A 20,542-nucleotide genomic window follows, 5' to 3' on the forward strand; every position below is an offset into this window, starting at 1 on the left:
AAAAATACCAAGTGAGATAGAAAAACTGAATTCATTTATGTAAATGCATTCATTATCTGTTGCTGTGTTAGAATAAAAGGCTAAACAACAAACAGTTTTATCTCACATAGTTTCTGAAAGCTAGGAACCTAGGAGCAGCTCAGCTGGGTACTTCTGGCTCAGGGTCTCCCATTAGGTCAGTCAAGACATCAGCTGGGGCTGCAGTCATTGAAGGGTGGACTGCAGCTGGAGGATCTGCCTCCGAGAGGGCTCACTCTCAAGGTCATTGGCAGAGTGCTTCGGTTCCTCATCACATGTATCTCTACATAGGGCTCCTCAAATGTCCCCATAATATGGCAACTGTCTTTTCCCAGAGCAAGCCAAGCCACAATGCCTTTAATTACCTAGCCTCCAAAATTGCATCATAAGATTCACTTTGTTATATTTGTTGGATGTGAGTCACTAACTCCAGTCCACACTCAAGGAGAAGTGAATTCAGCTCCAAGGTTGTAAGGGCCAAAAGATTTGCTGGCGTATTTTAAACCATCACAATTAGCAAACAGAAAAAAGAAAAACCTAATTAAATTCATAAACTAAAATAAAGAGCTTTTCTGATGGGGGGGACTCAGTTTTATGCTAGTTATAAGAGACACATCTAAAACACAGTGGTACAGAAAGAGTGAGAGATGAAACATGTATACCAAAAGAAATCTGGTATACTATTTCAATAGCAGATGCCAAAAATGAAGTTAAATATATATATATATATATATATGTGTGTGTGTATATATATTATTGTAGAGAAAGGGAGTTTTTACATAATGATGTAAAAGTATAGGAGTTTGTAATCATGTAAAAACAATTTATCAGGAATACTAAATCTGCATGCACCCAACAGCATACCCATAAAATATATAAAGCAAAAATTGACATAACTACAAGGAAAATGGACAAATCATAGTGGAGATTTTAGCACTCTCTCTCAGTAAATGATGGATGAAGTAACCATAGAATTATTAAAGTACTAATAAACATAAACACAATTAAATGGAAAGATATAGAACTGTGCCTCCTATTAAAAATCAACATTCTTTTTAAGCTTACAGGAAACATTTACACAGCTGACCCCATACTAGGCCATTAAATATCAAAAATTCAAAGAATTCCTTTAGACCATGTTCACAACAATGCCAACAAGTTGTAAATCAAAAATAAAAGAACCCAAATCCAGTATAATTTTGGAAATTTAAACACATTAATACTACATGTCAAAATTTATGGAACACAGTAAAAGCAGTACTTAGATATAAGTTCAAAGTACATAAACTATATTTATATTATAAATAAAGAAATATTGAAAATCAATGATCTAAACATCCAACTTGACAAGCTAGAGAATGAATAATAGAGTAAACCTAAAGAAAATAAAAGAAAGGAAATATAAAACAAGGAAATAATGTGAATCACTGAAACCAAAATCTAGTCCTTTGATAAGAAAACAAGACTGTGGCAATTCTGATGAACAAAAAAAGAAAGAGGCAGCAAAAATAAATATTAGGAATGGAAAAGTACATAATACTGATATAATACAGATTACCAAATCACAAGAAAATATAATGGGTCACTTTATAACCAATAAATTTAAAAGTTTCATCTTAATGGACAATTTCTAGAAAAATTTAAATAACCAAAAGTTGCTTAGTATAAAAACACAAATGAATCTAAACCATTTTTAAAATAATAATCATTAATTTAAGATCTATATACATTAGGCCCAGATAAATTTACAGGTGATCTCTTCTAAGCCTTCAAAGAGCAGATCATCTCTCTTAATCAAAATATTATGCAAGAGACCAGAATAACCTTTATACCAACACTGGACATACATGATATAAGAAAATAATATTAGAGGCTGTTCTGGTTTGAAAGGAAGTATGCCCCTAAGGAAAGCCATGTTTTAATATAAATCCCATTTCATAAAAGTAGAATAATCTCTATTCAATGCTGTGTGTTTGAAACTGTGATGAGATCATCTCCCTGGATGATATGATTTAGTTAAGAATGGTTGTTAAACTGGATTAGGGGATGACATGTCTCCACCCATTTGAGTGGGTCTTGATTACTTTCTGAAGTCCTATAAAAGAGGAAACATTTTGGAGAATGAGAGATTCAGAGAGAAAAGCACCACAAAGCAGAGAGTCCACCAGCCAGCGACCTTTGGAGATGAAGAAGGAAAACGCCTCCCGGGGAGCTTCATGAAACCGGAAGCCAGGAGAGAAAGCTAACAGATGATAGTGCCATGTTCGCCATGCGCCCTTCCAGCTGAGAGAGAAGCCCTGACTGTGTTCGTCATGTGGAGAGTCCCTGAACTTCATCGGCCTTCTTGAGCCAAGGTATCTTTCCCTGGATGCCTTTGATTGGACATTTCCATAGACTTGTTTTAATTGGGACATTTTCTAGGCCTTGGAACTGTAAACTAGCAACTCATTAAATTCCCCCTTTAAAAGCCATTCCGTTTCTGGTATATTGCATTCCAGCAGCTAGCAAACTAGAACAGAGGCCAAACTCAGTTATGAATATACATGTCAAATCACATTTATACCATGAATACATGAATTGGTTAACCCTAGAAAATCCATTCACATAATCCACTACATTAACAAGTCAAAGAAAAAAGTACATAATTAGTTGAATAGGCAGAAAAAAGACTATTCACTAAAAGTTAAAGCCTGTTTATAATAAAGATTCTTAGTAAACAGGAATAGAAGGGACCATCTCTCACTCGATAAGGGTTTCTACCAAAAACTTGGATCTAATAACATTCTTAAGGTAAACTATGAAAAGATCTCCTTTAAAATCAGGACAAAAATGTCTCCTGCTCTCCCCATTTCTCATCAACATTGTAATGTCCAAGGAAGCACAAAAGAAAGGTTGAAGGATTGGCAAAGAAGAAATAAAACTCTCATTCTCAGTCAAAAGAATCTGCACACTATTAAAAATAATGAACTTTTTGGATTCAAGAGCAACATAGAAGAAATTAATAGTGTTCTATCATATCAGTCAATACCCAGTTGTATTGTGAAAATTCTTTTTTAAAAATACCCCCAACAACAAAAATGGTTGTTAGTATTACTGGATACAATGAATATTGTATTACTGAATTCAATCAATATTACTGAACATATATAGTTCTATATACATATATATTCTATATAACCATTAGGTTCCTAAGGATATATGTAAAATGAGGAAGTTAAGACTTTATTGAAAGATGTAAAGGAGACCCAGCTACCTGGAGAGCTATACTTCTCATGTTATGCTAGTGAAGACACAATATTGAAAGATATCCATTATTCCCCAAAGTAATCTATAGATTTAAAGAAATTACAATCAAAATTCAACTTGAAATTTGGTTGGCAACTACTAAACTTCATGTGGAGAATACAAGATCAAGAGAAACCAATGCCATTATGAAGGAAGGCTGAGCTGTTTTGAGTGTGGATTCCAAGGTCTGATGGCCTAGGTTTGAATGATGGCTTTCTAATGTCTAGCTGTGTGACAGGCTACTCAATCCCTCTGTGCTTCCATTTCCTCATTAGTAAGTGGGCATAATTATTAATATCTCTTCATAGGGTTCTTGTCTGAGGTGGAGAGAAACACAGTATGGTGTCAAACTAAAAGAATGGCAGCTGAAAGAATGGCACGACGTATGAAGTAGGTGAGGTAAATGGTCCCAGACTCAGGACCTGGGACTCTGGGCCCCCAACCAGGTGAGAAGTAGATGTCAAAGGAACTCCCAGCAGGCACTTGGGCTTCTTCCACACATGATAAATGGGGACAATCCTCACATACATATGAGAATTTTTCTCCGATCAGAAGAAGGAAACTTTTCATTATGATTTAAGGAGAGAAGTATTTATTATTGTTGTTGTTGTTACTTAAAAAACTGTCTAGTGACTAGTTGCCAGATGGATGTTACTTAAATTACACATGCATCTCTTAAATTTCCTCATTAAATACTTCTCTTTTGTTCCCATACAAGATCAGAACAAATAACTTTCTTTAGAAAAATGCTGATAAAGTTCCTCAGAAGAGCACACATTTATTTCAGCAGAACATATTTAAGCCGCGAATATAAATCAACACCATGACAAAGTTTTAACTAATGTAATACCACAAGCAAACACTGAGCACTAAAAATGTTATAAAATGTGAGCTTTGAAAAATCAGAAGTAATCAGTCTCTTTTCCAAATTTATTGTTAGCAAACAAATCCTATCTGGAAAGATTAAACGTAAAAACATAAAGGTGATAGCAATTATCTTTAAAAAGAATCTTATTTAACCTAGGGCAATATATAAGATTTCACAAGGGTTCCAGGCACTAGAGTAGTTTTCCAGAAACCTACAACCTCCAGATGGGTCCCTGGTCCAGATAAGGTCTGAAACAAAGCTCAGCCTCTCCAGAACATCTAATAGTTCCATCTCCATACCTCCTTACATGTATTAGTGACAGACCCTTCCAATACCAAAAATTTAGAATTGCCATAGCCCAAACACCCCTAAAGAGGTATGGAAAGATCAAAGGTGATGGTGGAATTATACACAGAAGATAGGACTTAACAAATGAATATGAAGTCGTTAAATTGATATCTCTTTTAGTCTCCAGTATTTTAGAGGAGCTAGAAGTAAAAACCTAAAATTGTGAAATTGTAACCCATGTCAAAGTCTGAAATATGTTCTACAATCAACTGTGGTGCTGTGATTTGAAATTTATAGCTTTTTTGTATATATGTTATTTTTCACAAAAAAAAAAGAAGGAAAAAATTCTATTGTGATTAAAAAAAAAAAGTATTTAAGCCCTCTAGCCTCCTATATTCTGGAGCAGCTAGAAGGAAAAATGTAAGAGGATGGTATGGTAGCCCATGACAAACTCTGAGATCTGTCCTGTAACCACTTGTTGAAAAGTGCTTTGAAAACTATTGCTTCTTTATTTCTTTGCTTTGTATATATGTTATACTATGCAATTTAAAAAGTTTAAAAACGAAAAAAGAATCTTATTTAAGAGGAAAACTTTTCATTCAAACCACAATGTGCTAAAAATAAAAATGGGAAAATCAGCTGGACAAACAAAATGAAATACTAATTTTTAAGTTCACCTGTAATTATTAGTTATCAATAGTTTTTGCCTTTCCAGAAAAGAAAGGAAAAGAAGGATGGATTCATTCCTGGTCAAGCTCAGTGCTAGACAGAGGTCAAGAAGGACTTAATGAACTTAACATACTCATACCTGTTTAATAATGGATGCTGTTAGGACAGTGATGACAGTTCCTTTTGAAGATACAATGTGAAGCTTTGGTTCCAATGACAAATAGTATTTGTGATGGGTAATAACTTAGTAACATCCTAAATGCACATTTTTATGAGGCAAGTAAACTCTTCTCAGGCAAGTAAAAAGAAGACTAATGAGATGTTCCTATGGGATTTGATATAAACATTAGAAAGGAAAACATCCTGCCTGCTATGACACCACTTAGAAGGAAGGCTATATAAGTACTTCAAAGAGGAAAAAGCCAAGAGGCTTGGAATTTAGAATCAGTCAAGATTGCTTGTGCTTTCGATCTGGGTTGAAACTAACCAAAGCTGGACACACACGATGGCTACCAAGGGCTGCACAACAACTGTTCCTTCTTCAACACCACTCCAAAGCTGCTCTAGGATTACAAACTTTAGAACCATCTCTTCTAACAAAAACTGCCATCATGGTGGGCTGGAAGGCAACAGCTGCCAACCAACTGGCCCCATTCTGAGAACTCCCCAGACTCAGGGTTGTCAACCTTGCTTTTGTTACATGCCCATCTGCCCAACAAGCCACTTCAGTGCCTGTGCCTGTCTGGGAGACTGCTGCTGGTGTAGCGAAGGCATCAACAGCGATGAGAAAGGAACAATGCAGATCTTGAACAATCGCCTCGCTAACTACCTGGAAAAGGTACAGATTCTGGAACAAGAAAACGCTAATCTGGAGCGTAAAATCCAGGAAGAGTGTAACAAAGAGGTCCCCAATGTGTGTCCTGAATACCTGTCCTACTACACTGCCATTGAGGAGCTTCAGCAGAAGGTAAGGTTCTCAGGGACCTATATAATTACATTGTGAATTGATGACATTCAAAAATAATGCTAGACATTAAGATTCTTAGTTCCTTTATTAAAAATATTTTGTTCAACAAAAGCAATCGTCATCTTGAGGCAAATATTCAGAGTTTTAGAGCTCTTCATTTTTTCCAGAGATGTACTCTATCATTACAGCTAGACAACTCAGGATCAAAAAGTGTTAACAGCTATTGCTGCCATCTCTTTAACAAAAAAATAAGAAAACAGGGATCTAAGAAAATGAATTTAGTTTCAAGAAGTTCCTAAACAGTGCTTTTATTATGCAACTCTCACCAGACTTTTCCCCTTTTAAATGCATGTCATCATCTCCAAATTGTTTAAATAGTTTCTTCTCACACCAAACCTAAGTTTCCTATTCAGAGTGATATGTTGCTATTGTACGTGCCAGATTTATTCAATTATTTGTTCAAGTACTTATTGGATGCAAACAACAATGTGTCAGGCATTGTTATAGGCTTGGGAAAATATTGGTGAACTAAACAAAGTCCCTGCCCTCACAGAGTTTACATTCTAGTAGAACATGGTATGCCATGCAAATTTAAGACTGATTTTTCTATTTTAACAGAAAAATATATACAAAAGCTTTTATTTTAAAATTTTTTGCTGATTTTTAGGGGAGGAACAAAAAAACCTCTGACTTTCCAAAGTCTCACAGTCTTCCTGAGGGTAACTCTGAAAATTAATGAAAATTCTAACTAGCCTTTCTCTATTGATTAAAGTACAGGCAAGTCCCTTGGTTCTTAAAGAAGGAGATTCTGGTGTTTGTCTCATTTGTGTGTACAATTTCTTAATTCTAGATCTTGTGTACCAAGGCTGAGAATTCCAGGCTGGTCTCACAAATTGACAACACCAAACTGACTGCTGATGACTTGAGAGCCAAGTAAGCCCACTCACACCATCAGGCGTGATGGATTCGCCTTGAATCTTACACTGAACACTCCCAAGAAGATGATCTCCAGGTCTTCTATGCCCCTGACCCATGTCATGCTGGCACTATCCCAGAAAAGACCTTCAAATTCAACAAATTATTAAGATTAATAACAGCTTATATGTATACGGCAGCTGTGGTTTCCAACGGTGAAGCCATCTGGTTATCTACACAATGGCTCCATAATAGAGATAGGACTAATATTTTGTTACCCTATTTAAGGTGAGAAAGCTGTGGCGATCAGCTAGCACAAGCCAGAGCCAAAACTTGCACCCAAGCTTTCTAAGTCCTGATGAAGTACTTTTTCTCATATACTAAATTGCCTCATCCCAGAGAATAGCAACGTCACATCACACCAGCAAACTAATTTAAGAATAAGAATTAGGTGGTGTTTCTCAAATGGTTTCACCTTTAAAGGATATAAAACCCACAAGAGAAATACAGGAAATGAGAGGCCAAGAGAAAAACATGCATAAGGGAGTTCTGCTTCGCTTGCTTTGCACCATTTATGTTTTAACACAGGTTTTCTTTTCACATCTCATTTTTGAAGGTATGACACTGAGGTATCCTTACGCCAGCTGGTGGAAGCAGATGCCAAAGGCCTGCAGCAAATCTTAAATGCACTGACATTGGGCAAGGCTGACCTGACAGCACAAGTTGAATCTCTGAAGGAGGAGCTCCTCTGCCTCAAAAGCAACCATGAACAGGTAAGAGAAAGACCAAGAGAGTCATCACAAGCACTGACTGTAAACACTGCACAAATTCCTTTGAGTTGAACTTTGTCAAAGGGTGTCCCCATCGGATCCTACTCTGGTTTTTAGCACTGATAATACCTGCTGCTACTACCACTGGGTCATGTTTCAAAACTACTGGCCACAATACAATATCTAAAGCCACATTTCCCCATTCATCTTTTTAGGGAGGAGGAAGCAACCCAATTTTCCTGTCCTCTAAGGTTTCCCATTTTTTGTAGGCAAGGCTACACAGATTTCTGCCACCTCATATTACTACATAAGTCAATAATAGCACAAGCCTATATTAGCATCATAGAAGCTATGACCTCTCATTACATTCCATGTCTAAGCTACTTCATCCCTTGAATTTATCTGAATTCTTTAAAATCCTGACCTTACTAGTCAATTCCTTTTAACTTTGCACATATTTTAACACATAGTCATATCAGAAATAGTCATATTATAGCATCTCAGCAGCACATACAAATCATGTATTCCTTTATTGTGGCTCTATTTCAGTTGCAATTAAGCTAAATTATTGCTGTTAGACAGAAATAATGCAAGGGAGTCATTTTTTGCCAAGTGACTCCACATTCTTTTCCTTTCTACAGGAAATCAACTCCTTACAGAGCCAGCTTGGAGACAGACTCACCATTGAAGTGACCACTGCCTCTTCTGTTGACCTCAACCAGATTCTACAAAAAATGAGATGTGAATATGAATCCATTTTGGAGACAAACCACAGAGATGTAGAGCAATGGTTCAATGCACAGGTGGGCAGGGTAGAAAAATCAAAAACAATATGCAGGCATTGCAATTCCGTGAGCCATTTGATCAAATACATGTTTCCATTCTGTAACATCCATGGTCCGTGACTGTGTTTCAGATGGAGGAACTGAACCAACAGGTGGTGACCAGCACTCAACAACAGCAGTCCTGCCAGAAGGAGATCATCGACCTGAGACGCACTGTGAACTCTCTGGAGATTGAACTCCAGGCCCAGCACCGAATGGTAACCTGCCAGCTGACCAAGCCAGAGCAGCCACAGTGGCCACAGCACTTGACACCTGTGACACAGTGTTTCCCAAATACATCTCTCAGAACAACAGCTCTTCTGGCTGTTACAGGGTCTAAAAGTTAACATTCAAAAAAGGACTTTATGGTCAAATAGGTCTGGGAAATGCTGGATTAAATCAAGGTTAAACAAAGTACCTTCCTATGGGCCTTTAACAAGCTGACGTACATCAGGAATCTCCAAGAAAGGGATATCTGGTGTTCAACATTCCAAAACTTACTTGATCATGGGATCTTTTTTGTTGTTGTTAAAGAACATTTCATGGTAATATTGACCTATGGGGTACACTTTGGGAATCACTGCAGTAGCATTTTATTATATGCAAAGCCTCTTTGCAAATTATTACATTAGATTTATAAAACGATCTTATGAGGAAAGTGTCATAATTATCAAATCAGTTTTACAGATGAGGCTTAGAAAGCTAAGGTCATTTTACCAAGCCAACTCCAAAATAAATTTCATCTGTCCTACTTTATAGATAGAGACAGTGAGATCTTGAGACATTAAATAACTTGCCTGAAGTCACAAAAGAAATTGGAGGTTGTGCCAAGATTCAATTTCCAAAGCTGGTACTGCTTCTGCCTCATTATACTGCCTCTCTGAAGTAGGAAATTATTTAAGTGCCCTGACTTAAAGGGTATTAGGAAAGTCTTTGCCCCAAAGCTGATTTTGTCACTAGCTAGTCTTGTGACTTTGGGCCACTCATTTAACTTCTTGAACCTCAGCTTTCTCATCTATAAAAATTGAGGTAATCACATAAATAATAGGTTATTAAAATCTGAAATCCTACCATTACCTATAGGATTACACGATGATACAGGAGGAATGAATTGTAATCATCAAAGTTTCAACTTTCATATTTTAAGGATAAAGGAGTTGATCCAGAGAGAAAAATGTTTATGGCTAAACATTAGTCACTTCCTTGTAAGGTTCAAACATTCATTGAATGGGGTGCCATGGTAATGCATTCTAATACCTGGCTGTGAAATGAGTTGAAACATTTTTGTCCCTTATAGGTAAGGGAGTGTGTAGGAGATTATCGGGTGATTAAAAAAGAGGAAGAGAAGGAAACAGGTAAAGGGGGACAGAAAAGAAGGGATAAAGGAAAGCAAGCCTTAGCATAGTTAATAATTTTGTCTTTGGATTGGATTTGCTTAGGAGGTAATGAAAGGGCTTACAGATCACTAAGAAACTGCTATTTAAAACCATACAGTTCATAAGTGCCATACATTGACCTGCGCTTAAAGGAGTCATCATTACCAATCCTACTTTCCTTCTTGTGCTAGAGAGATTCCCAGGAATGCACCCTGATGGAGACGGAAGCCCGCTACACGGCCCTGCTGGCCCAGATCCAGAGTCTGATTGACAGCCTGGAGGCGCAGTTGGTGGAAATCCGGTGTGCCCTGGAAAGACAGAACCAAGAATATGAGATTCTACTGGACATCAAGTCCCAACTCGAGTGTGAGATCGCCACATACCGCAGCCTTCTGGAGAGCTCAGACAGCAAGTACATACAATTCATGAGAAATGCACACATGCATGTGCTGCCAATGGCAACAGGGGGACAAATGCCTTGCTTGCTCTTGGTAGTGATGGGAAGGCTGTGGACCAGCACTTCCATGCACTCCTCCTGCTGTCTGGAGACTTACACTTGTAGCCTACTCCATATTTCAGCTGTTTGCTGAGTTGAGTTGTTTTGTAGAGCCAGTGTACCTCGTTAAAGCCTTACAGGTTGTTGCACTTCTTAGAGTTTCCAAAATTAGTAGGAGAAGAAAAAGTGGCTTCCCAAAGATGGACATTCCTGGTGACTGTTACCAGTGTCTCCTCACTGAGATGCGAGTCTGACTTTCACTAGCTCTAACAGGACAACCTTGAACCCCTTGGAGGGATACCCTGCTCAGGCTGAAATCCCTAACCCCATCTAGCCATTTGTCCTGGCTGCCAATAGCAACATGTACAGATGTCTGTTTCATCATCTTTTTTAAAGAAATTGTACTTTTTTTTAAGATGACAAGATGCTAACCAACCCATAAGGAAATTAACCTGCAGCACAGATTCTTTCAAACAAACCCAGTCAAACTAACACCCCAAACCCAAACCTAGATGCAATTGCTAAGGAGACCTACCTTCTCAAAGTAATTAATTAACTTTCTTCACAGCATTCTCTTAACTGGCATGTCCACATTATACTAGCACGATGTTAACTGATGCTAGTTAATGTTAGAGCCTTGAGGAGCTGCCAAAGCATCTTGAATCATCAAAGAACGAGGTTGCGTTATAAAAGAGATTTAACTATTAACTGCCTCTTACTCCAATGCTCTAAAAAGTATTCGTTTATAGACAACCAAGGCGCTTTGGTGCTTCCCGATGAGGTGTTAAGGACTCTTCAGAAGATGGGGCTTGGGTCACCACTAATAAGAAAAAGATTTGGTTAATTTCCATTCCTCAGATAACAATCCTGTCCACCTGTCCCTTATCACTGTTGATCCTCACTTGTTTGTACAAGCTGGGGAGTTTAGATATTATTATCTCCATTCTGAGGATGAGAAACTATAGCTCCGGAGAGCTAACTAACTTACCTGAGGTCACCAGCTGGTGAATGACAGCTGGGCTCCACCTGTCTTTGATTCCTGGTGCCATGTTCTTTCTGGGATGCTACAACATGTATTACACTGGAAGCTTACATAATTTTGTACTTATAAACCTAAGATGCCACTTTCTGATGGATCTGGTCTGACTCTCTTCTACTAACTGCGTTACAAAACAAATGAATAAGCATTTGAAACGACTTGTTTTGAGCGACCTGTGTTGAAAAATTAACCATCACCATTTTTCTCTATAGCCATTGTTGTCCTCTCCCAATCATAATAAAAATTCTGTTGTTTTTTTTTTCTGTAGGCTTCCCTGTACACCGTGTGCCACCAAATGTGACCCTCCCACTTGCACAGTCTGTAAGGCCAGAGATGTGGAATGTGTGGCTCCAGTTTATACAACATGCAGCCAGCGTACAGCCTCAGCCCCCTGTGGGACAATCAAACCCAACAATGCCCATGAATCCTTGTCAAGGATACTGGTTAAAATACTCACCATTACCAAGGAGATCAAGGATGGGAAGGTCATTTCTTCTCACGAGCATGTGCAGCCTTGCTTCATCACCAGACGCGCCAAAGTCTAACATCCCAAGGTGATGGAAATGACCCACATCCAAGAAGGAAAGGCCAATACATGCTCCTTCCAAAATGGTTCGCAAACTCCCATTCCCTTGAAGGTACTTAGTTTCTTTCTACTTACTACAGGTCCCATTGCTAGACAGAGCATCTTCTATTCTACCCCTTCCCTAAGTCGCTGCTGCCAACATGATAATAAATTTCATTTCTCTGAAAATGCACCTTGCATTTCATCTGAGGAATGAGAACTGACTTGTAACTGCCCATGAAGAATGGCGTACACTGCTTGACTCAATGGGGGATGGGCAGGTCTCTCTTATGTTTACTCAGGCCTTGTTTACTTACATTCCTCATTGAAGCCAGTAGAACAAGTTCTAAAATTGTTTTTGGCCATGGCACATGAAGGTGAAAAGCTACAACCTTCCCTTCTAAACTCCTTCTTTGGATATAGAATGAAAGCCCATATGGAAATAGAATGAATGGGGGGAAATATTTAATATTTAGTTTCCTTGGATGGATAGATACAAATCTGAATCCTCTTGAACTCTGCCAACTCGATTATTCTTTATCCATGCTAACACACTTTACCTTCCCCAAGATGTTTTGAAATGTGTCCATGTTCTCTAAAATTTTGTGAACCATTAAGCTCTCCAAATATTTTCCTTTTCTTCTCTTTGACAAACCCCAGAATCAGGAATAGTAGAGAGAGTAAATCTAGAACATTTTGAAGAAATAGCATGGATCCTTTCATTAAATGTTTGCTATTTCTCTTTCTGTTCTTTAGGGAATGGGAGTTTTGATTGTTTGACAAGGGACATGTAGCTGGAGCACTCAAGACATACCCCTGCTTCTTAGCTTAGCTTCCTGCCTCAGTCTATCCATCAGAGAGAAATGGACTTAATATCCACAGACTTTGCAAAGAAGTAATAATTGTGCTCGCAAGCACAGGGCAGTGCCAGAGTTAAGAAGATACCTTTTATGAAGCAGCCATTATCACAGCTTCTTACAGGACAGTCACAGAGTATTTAAGTCATTCCCTACAGAAATTATCTCATATTTCCAGAGGTTTTAGAATAGAATTAAATTTAAAAAAAAAAAAAAAAAAACAGAATGTGGAGACAAAAGGACTGATGTCTTAAAGTCACCACTTTGATCCTGGGTAAAACATCAAGCCTTCATAGAATTTGATTTCCTTGTTTGTTAAAGTAAAGATCTGCCTACTTCACAGGGTTGTTGTGAAGATCAAATGAATTTGTTTATGTAATCCTGCTTTGTATGCTGAAAAGCACTCCACAGATGTTATTTTTATATAAGCTTTGCTTTTGACTCTACTCTAGACCTAGTTCTTTTGTTTTGTTTTGTTTTTTCATTATTATCTCATAATTCTTTTTCCACTAACTTAGTTATCCAGTCGTGGTTTTGGAGTTTTAATAATGTTTAGCTTTGGAGGGTGGGGGAGAGGGAGAAGAATAGAATAAAATTTGCTGTAATTAAACATACCACTCTCCTCAATAAAGCATTTTTGAAGTTTTGGAGTATGTAGCAGTTATCAGTTGATGCCAGATGCCCACATTAAAGATACATGCACCATCTAACTTACAACACAGAGACCCACTTTCTCCCAAACAAGCAGCAACTTACTCTAAGCAATTAGAATTCAGAACTCCCAGGATGATTACTTTTCTATCAATAATTATTCTCTCATTGGAAATACCCAGAGTACCTCTGGTCTGCGTAATTCAATTCAGCCCTTAATTGCATACTATCTCAAACTGCAGGATGGAAATGCAGAAAGAGCATGGGGCTTGGATTCAGAAACCATGAGAGGGAGTCTCAGCCCACCAGTGTGTGACCTTGAGTAAAGGGACATAATATCGTAAGTCCCAGTACCACAGACTAGAAGGATTAAATGGGATAACAATGATGAAAGGGTCCTGTAAACTGTTAAATGCTATGCAGAAAGGAGTTTTTATTTCCTACATTGAAAGCCAAGAATATATCATTTTCTTCCATACTTTCTTCTATAATGCTGGGCTCCAGGGAAATGAACGGATGAGAAGTCAGAGTGGCTCAATCTGCTCTGGGATTCTGATTTAGCAAGATTCAGGGTTTAGGAGCCTCACTGGACCCAGACCAACTTAAGCTTGTGAAGCAATGCCATTCGGAATTTTTCCCAGAAATAGGACATCTTTCTCCCCTCGGAGTAAAGTCTGCCACTTGCCTTCCACGATGAAAATAAGTTCATTGCAAACTGCATGATAAAGAGGAGGTTTGACCATTCAAAGGCTTAAAGATTTCAAGTTTCTTTTCTCTACCTAAAACCATCTGTTGGAACTTGCATATGCATGGCCATACCTTGTAAAGGCAGTAAGAAGTCTGGATTGTACCAGGAAGCTAAATAAGAGTCCAAAAGAGACTCGGGGGGGAAAGGGGTATGGAGCTCAAGACAAATGCAGTTTTAGCCCAGTTCAAAAGACAAAATAACAGTGAATCAGGAAACACAGTGTGGCCTCCAGAGCCACATGTCCTGGATTCAAATCCTACCTTGGCCTCTCCCTGTGGGACTTCAAGTGCATTATTACTGACACCTATGAAAACAGGATATTAATAGTTTCTACCACTGGATTGTGGTGAGTATTAACGTATGTAAAAGCCCTTAGAGGGGTACTGGAAAACAGCACAGGGTCAATGAATGTTAGCTGTTATTAGGATCAATATTGCAATTATTAACATGAGCGCCTCACCAGCATAGGCCCTTTGGAAGACACTGCTCTAGAGTACTAATAATGCCTTGAAGAAGGTCAAGGAGGAGGAGGGGAAGGAAGGGGAGGAGAAAGGGGAGGAGGAGGAAGAGGAGAACAAGGGGGAAGAGGAAGAAAATAGCTGCAAGGTGCTGAGCGCTCCCAGGCACCAGGCCTGCACAGCCTCCACTCCTTAGCTCAGCCCTACTATTACTCTTCTCTCCATAAGATGAGAATAAATCTGAGTGTTCCATTGCCTAGAGCTAGAAAGTGGCAGAGCCAGAATTCAGACCCAGATCTCTCTGACATCAAAATTCATGCTCTTGACCACTGTGCTGAATTACAAGTACCTGAAACTAAGAAGTCTGTGCGCCCCCATCCTATAAGGCAGGTAGGGCAGGTATGATGCCACGTTCTTTTCCCCAAAAGTCTACCAAGTCCTAGTAAAATACAGTCCTGCCCCACATTGATCTCATGGACCCACAGGGCTTTTTGTTTTCCAGAACCTGTCTTGAGAGGGGAAAGGGTATCAGAACCCATTTCTTGATCCATAATTATATTTAAAAACAGGGGAGATTATTTTGGATATATTTTTACTATATTTTGTCTTTCTTCACATATAAAATATATATATATATATATATTAATATAATAATAGCTGGTTTAAACTCTTCCAAATACAGCAATAAACCTGGTCCTCTCCTACCCTTTATCTTTAGCACCTTAATCATCTCTCCAGCGCCTACCCACAGCATACCCAGTACCTCCCATCCTTATCCCCAGGGTCAATTCCAGCTATTACTGCTCAGAGAAGGGCTCCTGGGAACATTTCCTCAAGAGCTCAATTGATGGTAATGCCTTACATTGCTTCCCACTAGGATTTCTCCAGTGTCACTCAGAAACCACCTATACCCAAATCCCCTGGGGAGCTTGTAAAGTTCAAACTTTGGGGCCTTATCCCAGATGTGCTGATTTAGCATCTCTCCCCAGGAGTGAGAGCTGTGAATCCAAATTTTAACAAAATTCTCAGCAGAATCGAAAGGCATTGCTTTATAATTGACAGATTTATTTTTGGTTTAAAGATCGAGATGTCTCGATGCCTCTTTCAGACCCTTTTAGATTCTGATATTAACTTGATAGATGGCAGCCCTCTCAGGCACGCCTCCTCTACATAACTATCCACCCGTTCATAAAATGGGGTGAGCAATAACAACCAATAAGCAAAAAAGTGTTATTAACTCATTTAATCTTCACAGCATCACCATGAAGCAGCTACTATTAATATTTCCAATCAATAGATGAGGAGATTGATGCACAAAGAAGCTAATGACTCACCTAGCACCACGCAGTAATAAAATTGAATTTTAGATACTTTGATTTCCTTGGGAAGGTCAGGGTAGCGCCTGATATATCATATAATCAGTCTCCAAGAATAGAAATAAGTCAAAATAGCAACACCTTGTGGTTTAACTCTTTGAGGCACCCTTCTCCTGCTTGCCTGCCACTGCTTCTCACGGAGAGGAGTCATTATGCCATGAGCAATGATCATTATCTTCATGCAGAAATGCACAGACTGAGTTTCAGAACTTGAGAGGTATTTTTATGGCATCTAATAACCTTTGCTTACCAGAGATAGAGAAACTGGGGCTCTGAGATAGAGGCAACGGGGAGAGAATCAAGTGCTCTTTCCTCTACAAGTTGCTCCATTCCCCTCACATATGCGCGCACGTCTGTCATGGCCAGCAGAGGAGGGGGTCTCATGGAAGCAGCACTGAACTACATGTCAGTGATTCTGGGTTCCAGTTCTCTAGACCATCGTTTGGCCTCTCTGTGCTCAGACTCTGGGTACTCATCAGGAAACCTTCAAGTCTAATATGCTTAATTTCTCTTACCACCTGTGACATTACTCACCTTATCAGTTCTGGTCTTTGCACCTGTAAATAGGAAGTGAGATCAGAAATATCACCCTCCAACGCCCTCTCCCTCAGTATCTTTTAATGACAATTTGATGATATCAATAACATCTTTAAGATCTTTAGAAGGTAATAAGGCAATCAAAGTATTCAACATTCAATTTTGGTACTATTATTAGGGCCCATAATTTCCCTTTATCGAGCAATAAAGTGTCTTCCCCTAAACAGAAATGAACTCATTGCCTGAGAAGGTTTATCCCACCATCCATTTTCATTTACAATTAGAGTTTGGATAATAATAAGCATTTTAAAAGTAGATGCCCTCTCTTAATGGGAGGAATGGAGGAAGAGATCAAACTTCAGGAGAAAAGGAAAGTATCCCAGAAGAGAAGGGAAGCCCTCTGTCCGTGCTAGGAAGAATTTCTAGGCTGAGGCAATCAGCATCCACATCAAAGCGTGTGGGTTAGTAGCAGTGCAAACAAACCCGAAATGCATTGTTGCAACATGGTAACCAAATGCCTTTTATGGGGAATGAATCTATTGGTTATTTTGCTGGCTGGAAATATCTGGTCCGTATGTTCATGCATGATTCACGAGCTTCATGGGAGCAACCTACACACCCAATTCAAATGGGATAATTCAGCCTTACCTGACGACATTGAACAGATTTGTTTTGATTTGAGTTATCCTTTCGGGTTGAACATCATATTTGAAGGGTTTTCTTAGGTGATACCACCACTAGTGTGCATATAAGAAAAATACGTAGCATGCCAATGTTTCTAAACATCCAATGACGTTCTCACCAGTAGCGGAGTTTCTGAACATGTTTTCCCCTCTCCCTCTCCTTTCCTCCTTCCTCCCCTCCCTTTCCCAGTCTTCCCTCTCTGGAATGGCTTTACAATTAAGGCGGCATACTGGTGGGACCTGGAAAATCAACTGAGGATACAAATTCCTCTACTATTTCTTAGGAAGAGAGAAGATTTGGGGCCGCCTTCTCTGTGGCTCTAAAGAACAAAACAAAAAAACAGGAAGGTTTGCCTTTTCTTTTAAACCTGGAGCAAAAATCTCTGATATTATAGCTCCTTGTAGTGGTCCAGCGGGCAGGTGTTTGCAAGACTACCTGGAGAGATCTATAGTTGCCCACTTCTATTCTGTGCCTCTCGGAGAAGCAACTGAACCCTAACGACCCCAGGAAACCTATAGAGAGACCACACTTTGGGCTGAATTTCTCCAAATCCACGTAGTTGGTTATAAAGAACCGCTTACCTCCAGACTGTACGTAAGAACAGATAACTGAGTAAAAAAGTCTCCTCTCCACACCTCAGTGGGAGGTAAAGGTTTATCAGCTCATTTGCCATTCACTCACCAGGGAAAAAAAATCATTGCACCATCTCCCTTCATCGCCACTGACCAAGAGATCCCCCCACCCCACCCCGGCATAACCTGTGGGGGTGCAGAGAGAAGGCTCACACGGGGAAGGCAAATAAAAATTACAACCCATCTAGGAGGACTCTGTAACTTGAGGGAGAAAATGAGACCAGGGTGAAAATTCAGAAAAAGTGACCTCTACGAAGGAATTAGAAAGAGCCAGAAAACAACTTTGTCCATCTCTGTCTGGTTAAGGAGCACAGTCACGTGCCGATTAAGGATAGGAATTTGATGCCAGACAGCTGAGCCTGATTCCCAGTCCTGACACCTACTGTGAGACCTTGCACAATTTACTTAACCTCTCCATCCCTTCTTCTTCATCTACAAAATGGGGCTATCAATAGCATCTACTTTGTAGAGTTGAGATGATTACATTAATTGATGCATGCAAAGCTCTTAACATAGCGTCTGGCACGTAGTAAAACTCTTCATATAATTTGACTGTGCTGCTTTGAGAAGCTCACATTCAACCTGCAAAAAGCAAATCACACTAGAGCAGATGAAGTGTTTCAGTTAACTGACAATGGCAGAAAGCAAGCCAAGGCATTTTGATAACATAACTAATGAAAGCATAAAAGGATGAGACCTTTCTTTTTAAGAAAAAGCTGAGTCATATTACGGCCTAAAGTAAAACCCCATAGGTTGAACTATTCTATTTTGCAGAGAGTTATGAAACTTAGTTAGGACTTTCCCATTTTTATCAATCTTCACACACTTTGGCAGCCAACAGGAAGAAAATGATCCAGAAGAAGGAGAGAAGAAGATATGAAGCCAGACTTGTAAATGGGATCACTTTTGTAGCATCCTGAAATGATAGGGCAGCTTGGATGGGAGTGGGGGCCCTTCTACTCTTAAAATATCTGTTCCCCTTGTCTCTCATAGCCCTTTTGTTCCCTGGAGTCAGGTTATAGCATCAACTAAGGAGGCAGCAGGAAGGTTCCTGAAAAACTCTTAGAATTAATAGAGTACAACCAACACATAATCAAAATGATGATACATGCGCAGAAGTCATGGTATCTCGTGGGGTCAAAATGTAGAAAGAGCAGTAATGCTTCCTCTATTCAATTAAAAGGTGATTGACTATTACGTCTCAGACACCGTTTAAGTGTTTTCCATGAATTATCTCAGATAATCCCCACAACGGCCCTATAATACTACTATTATTCCCTCTTTACTAGTAAGTGAGCCAAGGCTTGCAGAAGTTAAATAATGGACTCAACATCACACACTTTGTATTCGGCAAAGTCAAACTTAGAACAAAATCACAGCTTCTGTATTCCAAGTGCCCTGGTCTTAACTACACAAGTCTGACAATGTAACACCTGGAGCCTAATCAAAAGCATCATATGTAAAGAAATTATGTGTTTATCATTGAATTCAAAAGAAAATGAGCCTTAAAATAAGCACAACTTAACGATGATTCCATCCAGCCCAGGAAGAAGCGTGATGCAGCGTGTAATTACTCACGCACAGGTAGAATCAGGGCAGTTCCTCAGGCCTCTATCCTGAAGACCCACTTTTCTAATCTTCTGGTTTCATTTTTGACAAACAGCTTCCATCTTACAGTTTGGCTTCTCCAATTCTCAGACATGACAAAGAAGATGCTCCGATTTGCAGAGGGGAATTTTATGATTTCAGAATGCATCCGCTCCTGATATTAAATTAAAAAGTTTATAATGTGGCTTGTTCATCTGTCACTTCAGAGTTAGATTATTGTGAATTGGTGGCTGAGAATCCCTTGGTTTCTGGCTCCACTAATACAAACGGTACATCCGAACCCACGGGCCTGAGAGCAGCGTGGACCACATGACAGCACAAAAGACTATCATCCTGGGAAGTTCTACCTGGGAACCTGGTTGGCCTAACTGGACACACCAATGGACACAAAAATAGAATTTTCAAAGCCCACCCCTAAGTCCCTTTTAATGAAAGCTACCAATCGTAAGCAGTTAGTCATCAGAAGGCTTGGATAGTAGGAACAGAAGATGTTATGTCTGTAAATTCAGAGGAGATACTGGGGAAACCAGAATAAGGAGGAAGAAGTAAAATGTGAATGTTCCTACCACCCAAAGGTAAGAGGAGCCAAGAGGGCAGCTGGAGTCACCCAAATAGAACAGTGTATCCAGTGGGACTAGAGCTCAGGCACCAGGTCCGGTGCCCCCCGTTAGAGCACTCTCTCTTCATATTAATGATATGAAGTCTGTGTCATAAGCAGGAGTCAGAGATGGCCCAGGAAGCTCTATCTGAGCAAAAGGTCCATGGAGGAGTTCAGGAGCTATGTGCAAAAGTTGTTACCAGGAAAGGGAGAAGCTTGGGTTGTAAAGAAAAGCAAAGTCTTAGTATTCACATCTACCCTAATTATGGTAAGCATACATCCTGTATCTTCAGGGACAGCCCTGACTTTATGT

At 39.3% G+C, this 20,542-nt stretch overlaps 1 protein-coding gene and 1 long non-coding RNA gene across 2 annotated transcripts in view; one reads left to right on the forward strand and one right to left on the reverse strand.

Annotated features, from left to right (window-relative positions):
* Nucleotides 1-1,524: 1,524 nt before the first annotated feature.
* The window catches only part of LOC143687456 (uncharacterized), a 31,000-nt gene continuing 11,982 nt past the window's right edge, over nucleotides 1,525-20,542 (reverse strand). Inside the window, exon 3 of the long non-coding RNA XR_013177534.1 lies at nucleotides 1,525-19,785. This is a non-coding gene — a long non-coding RNA (uncharacterized LOC143687456). The remainder of the gene's footprint in view (nucleotides 19,786-20,542) is intronic.
* Nucleotides 5,570-12,070, forward strand: KRT39 (keratin 39). Its single transcript, XM_077164443.1, has 7 exons — nucleotides 5,570-6,095; nucleotides 6,946-7,028; nucleotides 7,627-7,783; nucleotides 8,422-8,583; nucleotides 8,697-8,822; nucleotides 10,172-10,392; nucleotides 11,784-12,070. The coding sequence occupies exons 1-7, from the start codon at nucleotides 5,634-5,636 to the stop codon at nucleotides 12,058-12,060; spliced, it is 1,488 nt and encodes a 495-aa protein (XP_077020558.1). The 5' UTR covers nucleotides 5,570-5,633; the 3' UTR covers nucleotides 12,061-12,070.

This window comes from Tamandua tetradactyla, chromosome 6 (assembly GCF_023851605.1).
Source record: "Tamandua tetradactyla isolate mTamTet1 chromosome 6, mTamTet1.pri, whole genome shotgun sequence".
Classification (NCBI taxonomy): domain Eukaryota; kingdom Metazoa; phylum Chordata; class Mammalia; order Pilosa; family Myrmecophagidae; genus Tamandua; species Tamandua tetradactyla.